We start from the raw sequence: 17,526 nt of genomic DNA on the forward strand, positions 1-17,526 counted from the left end.
TAATAAAAAGCCAGAGTCTGCCTTCAGTTGACTTCTGGGGAGTTGAATGAATGTCATTGTAAGAGTAACAGAAGTTGGCCCAAGTAGTTTTGTAGAAACAAGATATGTTGTGAGTTTAAATTCCTGAAAATGTTGCCATTGTCAGGACCATTATTGTGTATATAATTTATAATATGTTTCTGGCTTCTTGGTGATGATATCAGAAAATCTATACACGAAATTGACTTGAATGATGTAATAACTTTCAGATAATTATGCATCTGAACCCAAATTATTGGTATAATGTTAGTGATAAATTCTAATCATAATTCTGTTTGAAAACTCTGAAAACACTGAATCCTGAAACTTAGAAATTATAAAGTGTGACTCTAAATTGGCTATTAATATAAAACGTCAGGGAGCCACATTTGTAAAGCAATGATAGAAAATGTTATATCTTTTCCATACCCTTAGGAAATACTATTACATTTTACTTCCTATTTAAAAGATGCAGATCATGTTGTTTATTGCACTTATTTTTAATTTCCTGACTGCTTGCAATACTTAAGCTTTCTTTCAAAAACTGTAACACATTTATTAAAGCATAATGAGTAATATGTAAATTGCCATTTAAGCAGCAAGGCTAAATTCTTAGCAGTATCAAAAGGTGCCAATTAAGGTCACTACATTTAGTCTGCCAAGGTGAAAATGCAACCACAAAAACAAGTTTTACCCTTCATAGGGCTTATCAGTAGTATGCAGCTGTTGAATCAGCCAGAAGAAATATAAGCCTAGAGGAGAGACTTAATTAAGTTAAAATGACCTTCAAAAAGTGAGTTTTAATAACTTAATTGCAATGCAGATTACCTTGTTTTATTGTTTCATCACTAATGTGAACCAATCCTATGTGTTTCAGGGAGCAATAGGAAGACCTGGACATCCCGGTCCAGTTGGGGCAAAAGGTGAAAAGGTATTGAACATTATTCTTTGTTTCAGTTCCAGTGAAGGTCTATAAAGAATTATCTAGTTCCTTTCCTCACTTATGGTTTTCTTGACATGCCAGAAACAGAGCATGACTACCGAGGGAGTCAAAAGCCTGTATGGTACAAACAGGAATTGAACAGACAGTGTTGCTACGCATTTTTGACGCAAGAGGTTAGCCAAAAGTTGTGGTCCTATAGGGTTGTTTCTGTTAAGAGGAGAAATTGATGTTGGAGCCAGGTATTTTTATGATGCAATCCTGTTTGTGTATGAAGATGTACACGGCCTCTTTCAGCCAACTCTCCTGTCTCCTTAGTTTTATGCTCCCTTTTTCGTGTCTGTTTCTAATGTTTCTTGTTGCTTCCCTTTGTTACACACAGATACACTGCTCCAGGCCAATCAGTCTTCCATGCCTGATCAGAGCACAGTGGAACCCTTCTTGTGCCACATGTCTAACTCCAACCCGAGCCTGGCATGTGGCTTTTTTTTTTAAGTGGAGGTCCATATTGTTTCAGAGCTCAATGTTTATATTTATTCTGAATGAAAGGTGGCAGTACCACCCACCAGGTTCAACAAGGTTTAACCCAACCTATCACAATACCTTTTTCTAGGTAAATTCCTTTAACTCACTTAAAAAATCATGCAGTTTTAATATTGTGCTTTTACCAAACAGTGCCATACTTCCATGTTTTCTTATATCCCTTATGGTATATATATGAATCATGTACTCTATACAATTTAAAAGATCTTGATGGTTTATTATATAAGCAGTGGTTGAAATTGTTAGCTATTTCTTAGAATCATAGAAATGTAGGGCTGATCCCTTTAGTCCATTCCCCCGCATTAAAGCAGGATTATAGACCCTGCCTTATTCTCTTTTCAATATTGTAATCAAAAGCAATGCCATATATTAAAAGTCACAAATATTATTCAATATGATTTAGCCTCTGCAAAAATATATTACTGCCTTTTAATTAATTTGCATTAAGGTTTTTTTTAACAATATTGTACATATATCAGGCACTCAATAGTGCTCAGTCTAGTTGGAAGGCAAAATTAATCTCTTATGCAATTCAGCTCAGTTCAGTGGAGTTACAGCAGACATAAACTTGGCCTACAGTTGCAAAACAACTTCCATTTATAACCCTCCCTTTTGCTACATGTGTATACCCTTTTGAAGTTTTTACCATTAGCTTGAAGTTTTTCATGCTTAGTGCCACCACATAAGATTCTTTCTATAATATTTGCTGTATTCCATAGTATTATGCAAATTCTGAACTGTAACTGATTTTTAGAAAGAAAATAAACTTCTGTCCTTTAACTCCCATCAAGCTACAGAATCTTCATAATGTAGATGAATTTGAAAATTTCCTCGAACAAAACAAAAGAAGCAGCAAAGATAGGAACACCTTCCTCCTTCCAGTCACTTAAAACAAAATGAAATGCAAGAAACTTCCTTGTTAACTCAGTACACAGGTCTACTCATAAAAAGTCTGGTAAAGCAAAGTTCCAATAATAACATTAACTCAGATGCAGGACACACGTTTTCTGTTCTTGGATTTCTGGTTGAGGCTAGCCTGGAGGGGTTCCAAGCTCTTTGGAGGACAGGATCACAATTCAAAATGATCTTGATAACTTAGAGAGAGAGTCTGAAGAAAGGTTAAAAGAATTGGGCTTGTTTAGTCTACAGAAGAGAAGTCTGACGAGGGGGGACATAAGTCTTCAAATATGTGAAAGGTTGTTATAAAGAGGACAGTAATCCACCATGTCCACAGAGGGTAGAATAGTTAATTGGCTTGGTTTGCAGCAAGGGAGATTTAGGTTATCTGTTAGGTTATCTGTAAAGTTTCGAACTATAAGGACAGTTAAACACTGGAATAGGTTACCAAGGAAGGTTTTGGAATCCACGTCATTGCATGTTTTCAAAACAGGTTAGACAAACACCTGAGCATCCAAAGATTTAATAACTATGGTAAATGCACTATATAGCTCATCCAAAACAGTGATTCAGGCATGTTTGAGCAACAAGTCCCTTTGAAGTAATAATTGGACTGCATCAGAGTTGACCCTCAGTCTGCTGCTGTATATCATATTGATGGACTACATCATCAGATGGACTACTAATGGGAAAAAGATCACAAGCTGCTATATGCAGACAAAATAGCAATATGGGTGTTCTCAAAAGAAGACCTTGGGGAAATAATAAATCAGTGATATGACCAGCTAAGCAGGCCTGGGATGAAAATGAACATGACTAAGACTTAGGTCATGTAGGTCAGTAGAGGTGCCACAGGAAACTGAATATAGAGATTAATGGAATACAGCTACACCAAACTGACCAGTTTAAGAACCTTAGTGACTGGGGTTACAGAAGACAGTGAGATAGTATATGAGATACAGTTCAAACTAGAGAATGCTGGAAGAGCAAGGGATAACATGGCAGGTTTTATATGACAAGCATATGTCATTTACAGAACATGGGTGCATTCAGCAATGCTGTATGGCACAGAAGCATGGTCACTAAAGAAATGGTAGCTTCAATACCTACAGGTGTTTGAGATAAGATGCCTTCAAGGTATATAGAGTTTGAAAAGACAGATTTCAAAATGAAAGCATTAGAATGGAAGTCAGGTCTGTGATGTGGCTGACAAAATCCAGGAACCATGACTTCACTGGTTTGGACACATACAGAGGATGAATGAAGAGGACCTGGTGAAGATAGCATGGCAGGAGAAGATGGTAGGAAAGAGACTCCAAGGAAAGCCAAGGAAGTGGTGGGTGGATTGCATTAAAGAAAATGGTAAAAAGGTGGACCTTAGTGCAGCCTGAGACAGATGAACATTCTGTCTGTATGACATCCTGATGCCAGATGATGGTATTAGGGGAGGGAGAAGAGGAAGAAGTTAGACAAACACCTGCCAGGGATGGTGTGATAGTTCTTAGGGTATCTAGGACTGAGAGTCACCTTCTTACCCTCTTGCCTCCAGCAAGAGAAAGACTTGCTTGTGCTTACCTGGGTGTCAGCTCCCTGATACCACCATCCTTTTCATTATCCACTCTCCTCTGGATAATGCCAACCCTTACTTTGTCTGGCAAATTAACAATAGATGTGTCCCAGTCCCCAAGCTCCTTTGATGCATTACCCTATAGTGTCCAGCCCTTTATTCATGCAACACTTGCAGGAATACCAGCTTGTATAATTCAACTCAGGATTCTCACCTTTCTTAATACCACAGTACTGAGATATATTTATAGGGAAAATGATACGTTTATTATCAAAGATTCAAGAGATAGTGAGTAAGGATAATGGAAGCAAAAAGTTACATAAAAATCAAAATCATAACACACTTTCTAGAGACTAAACTTGCCTTAGTAGGCTAATCTTCTGTCTGAAGAAGTGTATCTCCCCTCAAATGTCTTCTGAAGCATTTCAACCAAGGCTGGTTGAGATCCCATTTTCATGAATGTAAATTTACTGCCCATTTACTTCCTAGGTGCAAGATGACAGGCTGTCTTCTCTGCTCCCATAATATAGTCCAGCAGACCTTTGACGTGTATCTCAAGATATTCCCCTGCTGCGTGCTCTTCTGTGTTGTCTTCATATCTCTCTGTTGACTTTGTATGTAATGTTCCACCATTGTGTTGGCTTACAGTGCTTAATTTACTTGCCAACAAGGAGACAGGAGAATAAACATCTTTTGTCTGACAGGAACACTTTTTTCCTCCACCTCTGCTGTGATACAGAATCTAAGAAGATATTTTCAATTTACATATATAACTTCTCACCTAATAGCCGTACATACGTTCACAATTATATTACCAACCATTATGACCCTGGCTTTCATTTAAGACCTCACACAACTATATTTGGTGAACCGGAATGTATATACCAGAATCAGGATATTCTTGTAACGCCCTTGCCAGCAGCCACTGAGGGTTTATGGGTCACAGATCATCTACGTATACTAGGTCCTGCCTCAGCGTGAGATAGACCTCAGTGTGGGATAGATGGTCTAGATAACTTTCTCATGGTCTCTTCCAGGCCTGCATTTCCATGATTCTGTGTTTTTATTGACTTGTAATAGTGACATTACCAGAAGAACTGACTTCCATGGGACAGTGCTTCATATCATAACAAAAACATAGCAGCCCACACTTGTTTAGAGTGCCCACTAGTATGTAAACTGTTTGGGGAATCTGCTTACATGTATCCCATTTCAGTCCATATTAGCCCAACAGGCAACAGTTATAACTTACCCATAGTTAGACCATCATCACAATTCACCACAAAAAGTGATGAATTCATTTTTTTTGTCATAGTTCAATGCTAGGTTTATCTTTGTTTTGTTCTAGGTTTTTTGTTTTGTTTTGTTTTTGTCTAAGTGATGGTTGTTTCTTTACAACTTAATCCATAAACTGAAGATTATGTTCAACAAAGTGGTTTATGATTTATGAAAATTATTCTGAACTTTTATTTTCCAAATTTTGTTTATTGCTATAAAGTTGAACATCCTTCTCACTGCCTTTTCTCCCAATTAATATGAAGCAGATATTGTATTCAGTTACTCAAATCACTTACAAGTAAAACTACTGTGTTAAAATTTCCATAAGGAAACCTATTGCAAATAATCAATGTCATAGGGCTAAGACTCAAGATCTAATATAAAGGTATTATTCCCATATCGGCTCACTCGCTTGTTTGTTTGTTTGTTAATGTTGTTTTATATAGAGGATTAAGATGACACTAGAGAGAGGGTAGGCCAAATTAACCTCTTTTATAGCTGTACTTATCCAAAAAATAGAAGGAGGAGGGTCATATAGATTGCATTTCTTGTTTATTATCACTGTGCTAGGTATTACATCAGTTTCAGTAAATGAAATGTATGAATCTTATACTGTCATAGGGTAATGAGGGTTCTACTGGAAAGCCTGGACCACCTGGACCTCCAGTAAGTCATTTGTTTCATATTTTGAATAGTATATTTTGATAATTTACCTAAGGATATGGTAGATTCTCCAAGTCCTTGAATCAACATTGGATGTCTGTCTAAATCTAAAAGATGTGCTGTAGCTCAAGCAGAAGTGTATGGACTTGATCCAGGAGACATTTGGGGAAATTGTATGGACAGTTTTGCGCAGGATGAAAGATTAGATGATCATAATGGTCCCTTTTGGCCCAAACTCCTATTGACATCAGTAGCCAGGATTTCACCCTGAATCTCTGAAAATAATATGAGTATTTTTTTCTGTAAAGCGCTCTTCATAAAATATTTCTTTTTAAACATACAAAATACAGTAAAATACAAAATGCTTTAAGAATATAAAGGCAGGTATGGAGAAAATATACTAAAACAATATGCGGTCTGAGAGGACAGATTCTGCCTTTGCAAACCTAGAGTCAGGGTACAGGCCACCTGTCCAGGTTGTACATGGCATCTTGTACAGCCAGTGGGTTGTAGTAGTATCTGACTGCATGACCATTCCCTGTTCTGCCCCTTTTTCATTCCCCCCATCCATAACTGTGACTGTTCTGCTGCAGCGTCCTGGTTTCACCAATAAAGTATATAAAAGTTAAAGTAAAATAAAACCTGCCATATTTATTTGCATTAGTTTGTTTTGCATGATAAAACTTCACATTTTAAAGTCTTCTGAACTCAATAAATTTCTCTTTCATACTGAAAACACATTGTAGTTGAAGTGCAAATTGATTTGGGGACGGAAAAGGTGCGTGTCATCTTTGGTCTTCACTTTGTCATTCTCCCTTTTCTTATGCATACATTTTATAAATCTCCATGTATGAAAAAAGATTACATCCATGTTTCCTACCTTCACCTTAAATATCCTGTGAATAGAATTTTTGAAAAAATATAAATCTCTTTTCAGAAGCAAGAGTTTCATCCATTCGTATCTTGAATACACTTGAGTTAATGTGTGCTTTTTGTGCTTTGGGGGTTAACAGGCTGTAAACATTTAGCATAAACTGGTAGTTTAGTTATTGAATTTTATTGAATTCATAATTTTTCTTCTGAATTTATTAGTGTCTCATCTGTCAAATTTGAGCATTAATTCAAAGCTATAGTACAAGCCTCTATATTCTTGAAGTATTTGAAGCCTGACTCAAATGCTTTGCAGTTTTCATTTAACATGTAACTTTTTAAGGTGATAAAAAATGAAATGTACAATACCTTGAATTCCTTTACGCACATCATTTGGCCAGTCACATAAATGGTTTGGCAATTTTATATAATAAAAGTTATACAGTTACCTTAGGATTCGTGAGCCTTCATTTTTATTAGCTGATAAAAAGCCCAATCTTCCATTCATCACACATCCCAAACTCTTAAATGACTTCACTGGAATTTTTGCAGGACAGACTTGTCACAGTTTGGGGCAGTTGCACCTATATTCCTTCTCTAGGGTCCCACAAGGGCACCCACTCATAGGCTTTCTGCTGCCCAGCCACCACCACTCTGGGCGTAGACATATGTCTCTCTCCCTTCTGAGCACGGTAATTCTAGGCTGCACAGCTTCCTGCCGACACAGTGTTCCCCAGAAAAGTCAGACTGCCTAAACAGGCCTGCTTTACTTTTCTCCTCAGAGATGGTAAATAGGGTAATTGCCACAATTAAGTTGCCACACCGGTCTTTCTAAGCAAGTACATTTATTTTTAGGAAAAGCATTACAGAGAAAACATGTTAAAAACAATAAAAGAACCTACATACGTGCCAATAAACATACGAGAGGTCACCCCCTGACTACAACAGAGGCTCTGGCCAGTAAATAGTCCTTCACACCCCACCAAGGGTTTATTCTGTGGTCACAAGTTCATAACAGCAGTTAGCTCAGAACAAACACACAGACTGAGCCATGTCCTTCCAAGGATTGGGGCCCCCCTTGGACAGAAGGGGGTTCTGTCTATTTACTGGATCAGAAAAAATGCACTGAATCTGTTTTAAGTCTTTCTTTGTTAGCCCCAGGGCTGGCTCCAGGCACCAGCGTTCTAAGCAGGTGCTTGGGGTGGCAGTTAGAAAGGGGCAGCAGAGTTTCTGTGACTGCAGCAATTTGGTGGCAGCTTCTCTCTCTCCTGCTGTCTGTGGCGGCAATTCGGCGGCGACAGGTTTTTTCACTGCTTGAGGCAGCAAAAACGGTAGAGCCGGCCCTGGTTGGCCCCTGGAGAATCCGGTTTGAACCAGTGTTTGCGAACCTCCCTCCAGGTAGTGGTAACTCTCTGGAGGTGTTACAAATGGAGTGAATTTGCCTAACTACCTCCCACTCCTCTTAGTTCCTGGAGAATTGAGGGGCCCCCCCTCCTCCATGGAATTACACGCAAAGATAATAAACTGAATTCAATAAGGTTTCTTCAGGATATTTCAGGTAGTTGTTAGGATATAGGTATTCAGGCCTGTCGGTAAAGACCTATACTCTAAGAATTTAGGTATATTCTTATCACTTGGCTAGTTATAGAGGTATAAAAGAAAGAATCAAAATCACTGTCTGCTGGTGTAAGGACCTTCTCTTACTGTGACAGTCTGAGGCCCTGTGCTTAGTCTAAGGCCTTTGGCTAAGCGACAGAGGCAGCCATAAGCTAGGAAGCGACCGGTCACATCCTCACATTCCAAACTAGTCACATTGAAATAAGATGCTATTGGGCTGTTAGGAATACAATCCTGTCCTGATAATGCCTATTGCTGCCAGAGAAAGGGAAGTGCCTAGAAGATGTAAAAGGAAACTTAGTTTGATAGCATCCTGTCTGGCAAGAACTCACTTATCAATAGCTGGGATGTGAAATCCTCACTTCTGTATTGTTTTGTCATTATAGTTCCCACTTCGCTATTGTTTATCTGTATAATCTCTGTCTGGTTCTGTGATTGTTCCTGTCTGCTGTATAATTAATTTTGCTGGGTGTAAACTAATTAAGGTGGTGGGATATAATTGGTTAAATAATCATGTTACAATACGTTAGGATTGGTTTGTTAAATTTCAGTAAAATGATTGGTTAAGGTATAGCTAAACAGAACTCAAGTTTTACTATATAGTCTGCAGTCAATCAGGAAGTGTGGGTGTGTGTGTGGGTGGGGGAAATGGGAACAGGGAATGGGGGTGGGGAAATTGGAATCATGTTTGGCTAAGGGCAGGAATGGGAACAGGGATACAGGTGTAAGGCTCTGTGGTATCAGAGCTGGGAAGGAGGACACTAAGGAAGGAAACTGGAATCATGCTTGCTGGAAGTTCACCCCAATAAACATCGAATTGTTTGTACCTTTGGACTTGGGGTATTGTTGCTCTCTGTTCATGTGAGAAGGACCAGGGAAGTAAGTGGGTGAAGGAATAAGCCCCTTAACAGTAGTTGTCATATCTGTCACAAGACTCATTAACAGAAATGGTACTTTGGCTTTGTGTACTAGCAATTCAAAGAATGAAAAGCTGTTTTTCCATTGATTTCATCTCCATAGTTCATAGTTGTGATTTTTTAAAAATATTTTCTGAATATTTTCATATTTTAAGGGTATGCCTTACAATGAAAGGAATGGAATGAGCAGCTTATATAAACTACAGGTATTTTTCTTTATTAAATGATTTAACAGTTTTTTCCTGATTACTGCCTTATGGAACAAATGAAAATTGTTTTCTTTCCCCAGGGAGGTGTAAGCGTTGCTACTTATCCTGGTCCACCAGGCCCTCCTGTAAGTATTTAATAGATATCATCTGTAATATTTAGTGTAAAACATTTACAGAAAGCTTCGTATCTTGCATGCAACTTGTTTGTTAGCTGGGTGACAGAAGACTTTACATTTGAAAAGTAACAATAAACAACTCAGATAGTATGTGACTGATACACGTTAATAATAAAACACACATTTTCTAAGTGTGTGTAACAAACAGCCTAGCATACACTGAGAGAATGACTAAAATTTTAATTTAAATATTGAGAATTACAACCCTAGGTTTTGCTGAAAAGTACTTAAAAAAATGCCAATACCCTGATTAAAATTAATGGGACTACTCCTTGACTAAATGCAGTTTAATATGAATATAGGTTGCAGAACTGGGCACAAAAATAATTTGATCTTGGACTATATATTGCAGTAATGTAATAATTCTAAAAAAATATAGTTCACTTTTTATCTTTAGAGGCAGTGTTGTTCAGTAGCGCATTAAATTTGGTATTGAAAATAAGGAACTCATTAATTCTAGTCTAGTGCTGTCACTGACTCGCTGCATAGCTTTGGACAAGTCTCTAAATTTCTCTGCCTCAGTTTCCCCATCTGTCTACCCTACCTCTCTGGATGACGAGGAGAATGTGGGAGTCATATGGGGTGGATGTATCCCTCCCCTCAATTTCCATGAGTCCCATAGGTGCTGCAGTCATCCTGGGTGAGAGCTCTGAAAGAGATCTGTCAGGCAGTGGTAACCTTTGGGCTATTCTGCCCCTTTGTATTCCTGTGGATCTAAGGTGGACTCTGTCTTCCCCATCCATCTTACACATACACTTGGACTTTGGAGCCAAAGAGCCACATGGTTAGTGCCTTTGTGATGTTATAGCCATAGGTAGACTCCACCCCTGGGCATAATCATTTTGGCAGCTGTGTAAACCCTTTGTGGCCACTAATGAGGTGCTGCTTTCCCCTTTGTGACATCATTTGCACTTTGTGGCACAGAATCAAGCCAGGCCACAGAGCTATGCCCTGCTCTGTACGATGGAATAACATACACTAGGATTTGACCCAAATTTAACTAAATAAGATTGCTGCTTGTAGTGATTCTGAATACACTACATGACCATTTTATTACACTTGTTGTTATATATTGTGGTAATGTTAAAGACATCACATTCTTGTCTAATTGTGTTAAGTTATTTTGTAATACCTTTTAAATCATTCTTTGCAGGGTCCAAAAGGTGATCCTGGCACAATGGTATGTATATTTTATTGGAATGTGTCATTTCAGTCATACTGACAAGTGTGTCTTCATGAGTTGGGATGTGGGGATGATGCTGAGAAGGAGTGGGAGGACTACTAGGGAACTGAGGACTTCACAGATCATCAGAAGAGCCCCCCCCCCCCCCCCCCCCCGCAAAAAAATATCAGAGTATGGCCCCAGCCATGTGAGTGGGACAGTCCAGGTAATCTCCTTGAGCAGGAAGTTACTCTATCAGTACATTTAAAAAAACTTGTTTTATAACCAAGGCTAGAGAAAGGTACAGCTCCAGGTCAATAGATATCTTTTTACAGCTGTTAATATTATGTTCAGTGATACATTATATAAGCTGTCTGTGGATTTTGTTCACTGTTTAGTAATCTATAGAGGCATTTAAGTATGAAGAATTTGTATTATTTCAAGAGATTAAATCACTACTTGAAGCAGGCCCCCTAGAAGTAAAGATGGAAAATGTTTTAATTTTGAGCCCAAAGCAGTAACATGTAAAATTGAAATTGCTCACAGGAGGTGATCACATCGTACCAGCATTTAGCAACCGGAAGACTGTTTTCTTAAGGAACAGTGTAATGAGGGATTAATGCTCAATAGTAATTAGAATATGATCAGGCTGTCTGCAGCTGCCAAGAAGTTGATAATAATTGGAGCTCCAGTACATCTCAATTGTATAGTTTCACATTCAAAACCTATCATAATAAAGCTGATTCACTGAATGCTTTGCTCTTTCTCCTCAAGGATTGCAATCTGCCCTTTTCACAAAACCTTTATATTTCATATATTTACATTTTTGGAACAAACAGAAAAGCTTTGCAATACCCAGGTTTTGGTAGATATTGTTTGTACTTTGACACCATTGAATATTTTTTCAGTTTTAATATGAAATTTTTAAAGAGCCCATAGGAAGCAAGCAGCTCCCAACCAAGATACATACATTTGCAATAACTGCCAAAGATCTTGCAAATCTCAGATTGGACTATTCAGTCACATGAGACATTGAAAACCATCCACATCATAGGCTGCAATTCCCACCGTCTCTCACAGACAAAAGGATGCCAATTTATTTAACATAATGCAGTGAAAGCCATTAAAAACTTGACATTTACCACTCACAGCAGTTAAATATAGCACAGTATAAGGAATGCACAAATACCATGGTCATGAGGGACAAAGCAGCACAAACCCACACTTACAGGACTGCGCCACTGCAGTAAAGGAGGCAAAACTACCGTTACATGCTTGTAACTCTCATCTACATATCTCATTGTCAGCTGAAACACCTACTGCCACTCCTAAACTTTCAGATTGCCTACATGAAATAGCTCTTGGATGATGAGCAGCTGGCTCAAGCTGAACCCAGGCAAGACCATGGTGATGCTGATTAAAAAGGGAAATGCTTTGAAAAGCTAGACAAGATGTTTTCTACACCTTCCATTGAAGCCAGACAGCCCTCATGTGTCACAATGGTGTGAAGCATTGGGATCCACTTTTCCTCCTTGTTAAACTTGGATGGTGAGGTATAGTCAGTTTCCAAAAATGCCATCTTGCAGCTCCAGCTTGCTAGGAAATGTCCCTTCCTCCATATGAAGACCTGACGATGGTGATCCATGCATTTGTCACCACCAAGCTGGATTAACATAACACATTGTATCTAAAGCTGAATGTGAAGATGATGCAACGACTGCCTACTTTCTCCATGTCTCTGGTCACTTAGAAGACATTACACCTGTGCACAAGTCCTTCCACTGGACAGACTCAAGTCAGCCTCTGATGACAGTTTAAGGTTTTGGTCCTCATTTTCAAAGCAATTAATGGATGAAGCCCCAGCTACATCAAAGACCAAATATATGAACCCATGTGATATCTGCACTCCTCTAGTACAGTGCAGGTTACAAAGCGCAGGATGAAGTATGTGAAAGCTAGGAACAAAGCAGTCTCTGTTGAGGGGCTCTTGGTAAGGAACAATCTTCTAAAAGATATTGGGCGAATCCAAAGTCTCACCATCTCTAGAAAAAGCCTTACCACCAGAAGTAATATTTGGAATTTGAACACTCCTTCTATTCCCAAACCACTCTCAACCCCCTAAATCCTCAGAAAACCTCTATATCTCAAACAAAGTTCTGACCCCATTAAAGGGAGAAATTGCAGAGAAGCCATGAAATCCGCTTGGGATTTTGTTATTGATTTTACGTGTAAAGCACTCAGATACTATGGTGATGGGCAGTAGTATAAAACTCCAAGATAGCTAGATAAATAGCTTGTAATGGTAAATGTCCCCCTTTATTTATTTATTTATTTATTTTATTTTGCACTCACTATTACTTGTCTGTAAAGCTGAATTACTGTTCAGTAGTTGCTACATCATCTCACTCATTTTCTTGCTTTTCTTCCAAAGCTCGTAGAATTAATGCTGGAGTGCTCTTGATCTACACATCCCTAGGGAGAATAGGCTTTACTTAGGGAAGAGAGTTTTGCTCTGAAGCCCCTGGACGCATCTTTTTTTGACAGTCAAAAGGCAAATTCTGGAGTAATCTTGCAACCCATGTTACTTGTCTAATTGACAATGTACGTTCAAACCTCTCCCCTTTATTGACTGAAAGTGGTTTAGAGCTGACCTTGACCAAGTAGATACACTAGAGGGGATTCTTTCTGATTAGGTTCTTAATCAAAACTGAAACAATTAATCAGAAAATAAACACATACTTGTTCTGGGAATAGTTCTAATTATCAGGTCATAAAAACAACACATAGCAAAAGCTGTTCACTCAAAGCAAATAGAATATTTAGCTGGTTGTTAAATAATCTTAAATTGAATGCTTTGCTTTTATTTACTATATTACTATTTTTATGTCATTCAGAATGCAGAATTTTTAATCTAAACAACACTTTTAAAACAAACAGGGAGAACCAGGTCCAATGGGACTACCTGGACTAGAGGGATTTCCAGGAGAAAAGGTACGACTTCATTAAAGAAAAATATCCTCTCTCCTTTTCGATTGGTATTGCTGCTACTTTTGTATATCTACAGTGTTTATTGGCAGGGAAATGTTTCCTTCATTTAAAAGGCTGTTCACTTGTTGATGGTGTCTATCTGCGGCAGCATGTTTCATGCAAGATTGGGTCTGCATATGTAGAAATGTCGTGTGCCTACCTGTCTTTTCATTTTCTGTTTAAATCTAGGTCTAAATAATACAATTCAATCAATGTAAAATCCCAGTTTTCCAGGAAAAACAATCTGTGTGTAGTCAGCCTTCCATCCATTACCAGTCATTCATTCTATTCCATTAGTATTAGAGCAGCCACTTTGATTTTATTCAACAAGTTACTTCCTTGATTAATGCTGATTAAAAGTGCAAGGCACTCCTTAGCAGAAGACACAAACCCTTTGATATGCCCCTAGGTATGTTGACTGGCTTTTATTCCCCTTGACCAAACATCATTCTTCTCATCTAATCTAGTTATGCTGCTCCATTTTAAATGCATTTCTGAGGCAAAGATCCCAAATGATAGTGCTATAGGCTAATACTGTAACCCTGAGACTATCTGCATGCATGACTTATACATAGAAGGCTAATTTAAATTACACTAAAAATCTAGGTAAGCAGATTGGACCAAATCCAGAGAGATGCTGAATGCCTGCAACTTCCAGTGGGCCCGGTCCTGCTCCCAAGCTCTCTTGCCTTGTAGGATTTGACCTGCTATTTTTAAATATGTGGATTGTAACCATTTTTGTTTTGCACTTCTGATGTTATAATGAGTCTGTATGTAGCCCCTTCTGGAGAATGTCTGATCCCCAAGCATGGTAGAGTCCACTTGCTCCTTCTTCCAGCTTTGTGTCCCAGTTTAGGACCAATGAGCACTGGATTCTCTTGAATCCATGGACTGATGGCAGGTCTCAGCCCTTAACTTGCTAGTCACTGAAGCTAAACTACATTCTCAGTACACAGTGTGTCCAGCTATGGCCAGGTGAATAAGTTAATATGCAACCCTTGTGACTTCTAGGACATTACAAATTAAAAGCAACTGTAGACTAACCAAGTTTAAAAAAGGAATAAACACATTATTAAGAGAAAGGCTATGATTAATTTAGAAGGGGCAAAGACAGGAATTAGGTAAAGGGAAAAGGCAAGGGAACTGATAAATGAATGAACAGATTAAACCTCACAACCACAATCAGACCCTTCCTAAAATAAAAACATTCTTCTAATAAGCAAATACAGTCAAAATCCCACATAGACTATACAAATAAATAGGTGTGATCCCAGAGTCTGCCTGCAGGTCCCAGGTGGTTGGTGTGAATGCTGTTGCTGTGTTGGAGCTCTGTAGGCTGACAGAACAGAGGTAAGTTGTGCAGTGAAATTATCATGTAAAGGTTGTAGGCCTGACCACCGCTTTGATTCCAGATGAGCTTTCAATTGGCTGTGCACACACAAACCAGGGCTTTCCTTACCCCTGGCATCCTTTTCGGTCTATCTAGGTGATGTTTCCCAAGTATTCCTTGTTAAAGATGCAAGGCAGATCCCACACTGAGTGGAGCAGATCCCAGGTGGCCCCAACCCTGGCTTTCCCTTTGTAACGATGCTGGTTCTGGCGGGACCCAACTGAGAGTGCAAATTCAGGACAAATTGCTTAAAGCAGGGCAGTTACAGCCCAAGGTTGGGGTTTTTCCACCTCTAAGGCAAACCAAACCAGCCAAACAGAGAAGACTTTGGTCTCACCCCACTGGCTAACCACAAGTCACACAAACAATTCCGTTAGACACTCCAGTTTCCCAGTATCTCCACCAGTGCCACTCGTTATGGGGATAAATGGTTATGAAAACCAATACCCCAGTAAAAGAAAAAAGGTTCTCTCGATCCCAAAGGATCAAGCTCCAGACCCAAGTCAATATACAAATCAGATCTTACCCACAAATCACGCTGTTGCCAATCCTTTAGAATCTAAAATCTAAAGGTTTATTCATAAAAGGAAAAAGATATAGATGAGAGCTAGAATTGGTTAAATGGAATCAATTACATACAGTAATGGCAAAGTTCTTGGCTCAGGCTTGCAGCAGTGATAGAATAAACTGCAGGTTCAAATCAAGTCTCTGAAGAACATCCACAGCTGGGATGGGTCATTCAGTCCTTCGTTCAAAGCTTCAAAAGTCCCTCCAAAGGTAAGAAGCAGGATTGAAGACAAGATGGAGGAGCTGCAGCAGCTTTTTATATTCTCTTGCCATGTGGTCTCTGCTTTCTTTGTTCCAAAGACAAGCTGTCCAGCACATAGGATGGAAAAACCTCAGAGTTCTGTCCATAGGCATATCCCTGCATGCCTTGCTGAGTCACCAGGCGTGTCTGCCTTCTGTCAGTGGGTCAGTTGTATAGCTGATGGTTCTTAATGGGCCATCAAGCAGGCTAGGCAGAGCTGACACCAACTTGTCTGGGGTGTCCCCCAGAAGCATAGCACAGGTTTGAAATACAGACAGTATAGAGGCAATATTCATAACTTCAACTACAAAAATGATACACACATATAGACAACATAATCATAATCAGCAAACCATAACCTTGTCTTAGACACCTCATTTGACCCCCTTTATATGAGATTTGGTGCCACTACAGGACCTTGGTTGCAACAATGATCTATATGGTCCCAGTTCAAGTCAATAATGTCACACCCTTGTTTTCCAGAGCAGGGGGGGCCTAATGGGTGAGGCTGGCAAACAATCTTCTCCCTATGAAGTCTTCTGTCCCTCTTGGATTTTGCTGAAGACTGGTTATTGGTTGGGTGGAAGAAGTGGCTTTGTTTCACAGACACCTAGGGGAGATGGAACATCCTCTGGGAAACTGGGTGTTTCCCATTGGCCAGGCCCTTGTGGCTGACAGGAAAATTGAAGTTCTTTTGTATGCTCTACGGAGAGCAACCCAGGAGGTCTGTCTCATACTCTTACTAGCAGCCAGTACCCAGCTGCTGACTCCCATCCCTTGAGCACAGTGCCTGTCCATGAGCAGGACATGGCTGGGCAGCCTCGACCATTTGGAAGTGGTTGTAGCCTGCAGGTGGCTACCCGGGCATTTCTGTCAGGCCTCTAGCCTGGTGATTCCTCTGTCCCAATCCCTGGTATTAGTTGTGGTCTCATGCTAAGACAAGCTGTTTCAATTGCTGCGGTCTCAGTCTCTGCATTACTCTCCATCTGTGAGAGCTCCTGGGAGCTGCATTTCTGAAGCCCCCAAAATGGCAAAAGGCTACATGTATTTTACTTGTTGTCTGCACCAAATGAAATGCCCAAAAGACTTTGAGATGTACCATCTAGTTAATGTCAGTCTCTACTGTAGTATGTTATACTTGCATCTTTGATCTGAGGGTCTCAAAACTCATTAAAGACAATTAATGTGTTCTCACAGTATCTTGTAACGTAGTTGTGTTACTTATTACCGTCATCAACCCTATTTTATATATGTTGAAACTGAGGCATCCTGAATCAAAGAAAAAACCTATAGTAAAGGCAGAAGTAGAACTCAGAACTCCTAATGCTCTTAGACTCCCTTCCTGTGTAATAGCAGGACCCTGTATATAGCTATAATGTTGGTATTAGTGCCAACTAGTTTAAGGTGACATGGAAGGAAAAGATGCTCGTACAATACTGAATTA

At 39.3% G+C, this 17,526-nt stretch overlaps 1 protein-coding gene across 7 annotated transcripts in view; it reads left to right on the forward strand.

Annotated features, from left to right (window-relative positions):
* COL19A1 (collagen type XIX alpha 1 chain) overlaps window positions 1-17,526 on the forward strand; it is a 316,775-nt gene that overhangs the window by 252,060 nt on the left and 47,189 nt on the right. For 6 of the 7 annotated variants that reach the window (XM_037894282.2, XM_043542458.1, XM_043542460.1 and 3 more), the window contains 6 exons: window positions 896-949; window positions 5,865-5,909; window positions 9,466-9,516; window positions 9,600-9,644; window positions 10,849-10,875; window positions 13,795-13,848. In XM_037894282.2, coding sequence (XP_037750210.1) covers window positions 896-949; window positions 5,865-5,909; window positions 9,466-9,516; window positions 9,600-9,644; window positions 10,849-10,875; window positions 13,795-13,848 — 276 coding nt within the window. The remainder of the gene's footprint in view (window positions 1-895; window positions 950-5,864; window positions 5,910-9,465; window positions 9,517-9,599; window positions 9,645-10,848; window positions 10,876-13,794; window positions 13,849-17,526) is intronic. The other variant, XM_043542459.1, reaches the window with a different exon arrangement.

Source organism: Chelonia mydas, chromosome 3, assembly GCF_015237465.2.
Source record: "Chelonia mydas isolate rCheMyd1 chromosome 3, rCheMyd1.pri.v2, whole genome shotgun sequence".
NCBI classification, from domain to species: Eukaryota; Metazoa; Chordata; order Testudines; family Cheloniidae; genus Chelonia; species Chelonia mydas.